Source organism: Solanum tuberosum, unplaced genomic scaffold (assembly GCF_000226075.1).
Source record: "Solanum tuberosum cultivar DM 1-3 516 R44 unplaced genomic scaffold, SolTub_3.0 scf00073, whole genome shotgun sequence".
Lineage (NCBI taxonomy): Eukaryota > Viridiplantae > Streptophyta > Magnoliopsida > Solanales > Solanaceae > Solanum > Solanum tuberosum.
The window spans coordinates 241,893-244,612 of NW_006239002.1; the positions used below are offsets into that span (position 1 = coordinate 241,893).

The window sequence follows — 2,720 nt, forward strand, 5'->3', positions numbered from 1 at the left end:
ATAGAAGAATAAATCAATTGCAATTTTGAGAAAAAATGGTGGAAGAAAGAAGATGAGGAAGAAGAATAAGGGAGGAAGAAAGGGTCCACCAAATGTGGGACCCACAGTGAATTTTAACAGTTTTTAAACTTTTCTGTTAGTTTCTAGGGCTAAAGACTAAAATGATACACTTTTTATATACATTAAGGACTATTTGGATAAGGTGATATATATAAAGGACCAAAATAAATTAACTCCTATACATGGAGGACCATTTTGATCATTTTCTCTATTTTTTTCAATATATATATATATATGATTGCAATGATACTCTGTCCTGAGGTAGAAGAAGCCTGCAACATATTTTAACATCATATTTTTCTCATTATACATGCATACAACCTAACAGTAATAAATACCATAAGAAGCATTTAAATACGAGCTCGAATTGTACGTTCCAAACCAACAACTAGTGTGGTCACAAACTCACCAAATATTACATCTTCCTCCAATGCTTGTATCGTCTCTGAAGAAAGGCAAATCTCAAGAATCATACTCCCTTCTTCTTGTCCAGGTGACACTGTTATTTTCCCCTCTAGCATGTTTCCAATGCCACCTCTATGCGTAATCGGCTTTCCCCATCCAAAATCGTACTTGTAAAAATCGAATCGGGGAGAGTTGTTCAGCATAAAGTAATTGCTTGGCAAGTCACCCAATTTTACTACCTCAGGGTCATTCATCCAACTCTCGTATATGCACTTCAACTTTTCTTGATCATGCAAAGCAATCGTCTCATTAATTTGTAAAGCAGCCCATCCGAATTCATGCTCGAGTAGCTCTCCTGTCTTGATGGTCACGGTAGCAGGGCAAATTGCATTTCCAAAGAACCCTTCGGGTAAAGGAGGATTCAATCTTTCCCTCATGTCAATGGATACCTCAAAGGTAGTTTCTTCACTAAGATCAAGGCGACGACAACGTATTACAGATCTCCATACGTGAGCCAATACAGCCTGAAGAGACGAAATTTTGGTGGTGCTCATTTCAAGATTGGCCTTTGCTTTTAACTTGGCTACACTTTCTTTGGCAAAATGAAATACCCTTTCTCGTAGCATTGGTGGTGGAATGAATCTATGACCTGCATTAACTCTTTCATTTGGTATAGAAATGCGATCAGAGAAATGATTAATATTGAAAGGGAATTGACGTTTCAAAAAAGGAAGTTTTGAGATGACATTAAAACCGCGAGATATCTCAGTCCAAGAATTGTAAAAATGCCAAAAAGAAGTTCCGTCCACTACCACATGATTGTTTGAGCAGCCAATGAATACGCCATCCTCTAGCTCTGTTACTTGCACTGCAAAACAGGGCTGGGAGGTAGCCTCTAGATTTTGGACTCCATTTAATGGGAAGAAATCACGTACCACGTAAGGATTGTAATCTGACTCCACGATGTCACTGACTCTAATACCATGTGCGGTTGCATGGATGAGTTGAGCACCATCATTGTTACAATTTATGAAGAAAGAAGTGGTGCCATTTTGCTCGTCTTTGGTTGTGTCAAGGCGGCCACAGAATGGAGGGAAGAAATCTAAAGCTCGAGATAGTGAAACTCTAAGATGATCAATTAAGGAACTGGTGTTGGTTGCTTTTGATATATCTCTTAATTGTTCAAATGTAGGCATGAGGAAGAGAAGTCCAGTTTGAAAGTAGTCAATTTGAAGCTCAAGAATGTCCCATGGTGACAACTCAATAATCTTACAATTATCTGTATGGTGCTGACTTCTTCCAGCAGCTTTAACCGTCCATGTTGAAATGATGGATACCTTGGAAGCCATAGCTTTGAATTACCTGTCACACACTTCAAAATGAAAGTGACAATATTTAAAAAAAGGATTAAGAACAAGTTTGATGATAGAAATTATGATTAAAGATTTATTGATGGAGGAGATGGTATTAGCGCCAACTGACGTAATGTTTGCCTATCCATGTTATTTTCACCATTATATCACACAATTTAAGCACCCGTACACGACCTAACGTTTGTCTACCCATGTTATCGGGCTGTCAGACTCAATTTCAATTCTTCAATTTATCTTAGGAAATTTGACATAAAAAGTTGTACACCAAAAATAAAAAAACCTCTGTATTTAGGCAAACTGTCGTATGAGTAACCTAAATCAGACTAATTACAACTTCACAATTATTTGAATCTGTCAAGAGATGTAACCTCATTCAGAAATCTGAATGATCCAAAGTAAAGGAATAAATAATTCAAAGAAATTTCAAAGCAAAATGAAAGAAATGCAAAATTAGTATTGATAAGGCAATAAATAGAAGAAAGATATGATTAGACCTCTGTATTGGGTAAATCTGTAGTTAAAGCAGTGTGCTCAGCGATTGAACAGCTTATTAAACTGAAAAGTTGCCGGCAACTGGACCTGAACTGGAAACCTCGCCGGCAGTTAAGAATGGGTTACTGTTTGTGATGGAGCAATGGAATTACTATTGGGCGTACTTCTCTTAGGTTGGCAGCTGCTGGTAATTTAACCCCGGCACGTTTTATCCGTGTTCGGTACAAATGTAGATGTCTCCCGAGTAGTGCCGGCAAAATGAGCCCATATTTTGATAATTCGCCCAATTTGTCTATATTTTAATGGGTTGAGTGAGTGACTTTTTATATGGATAAAATGTGGGTTGATGTTCCTATTCAACCCATAAAAATATGGGTAAAATATGAATTA

General features: G+C 37.4%; 1 protein-coding gene across 4 annotated transcripts; it reads right to left on the reverse strand.

The window, feature by feature from the left end:
- Positions 1–317: 317 nt before the first annotated feature.
- Positions 318–2,535, reverse strand: LOC102585244 (uncharacterized acetyltransferase At3g50280-like). 4 transcript variants are annotated; one of them, XM_006346241.2, is made up of 2 exons: positions 2,333–2,535; positions 318–1,827 (listed from the first exon to the last, which is right to left on the reverse strand). In XM_006346241.2, exon 2 carries the CDS (start codon positions 1,812–1,814, stop codon positions 411–413), a length of 1,404 nt encoding a protein of 467 aa, XP_006346303.1. In that variant the 5' UTR covers positions 1,815–1,827; positions 2,333–2,535; the 3' UTR covers positions 318–410. The 4 variants fall into 4 exon arrangements, with proteins under 4 accessions (XP_006346303.1, XP_006346302.1, XP_006346305.1 ...); XM_006346240.2 differs by having other exon boundaries at positions 318–1,837; XM_006346243.2 differs by lacking the exon at positions 2,333–2,535 and adding an exon at positions 2,119–2,128.
- Between the last annotated feature and the right edge of the window lie 185 nt (positions 2,536–2,720).

What these genes read in the sequence shown, in the direction of transcription:
- LOC102585244 (XM_006346241.2), bottom strand. Translation starts at nt 1,814, where the DNA reads ATGGCTTCCAAGGTATCCATCATTTCAACATGGACGGTTAAAGCTGCT.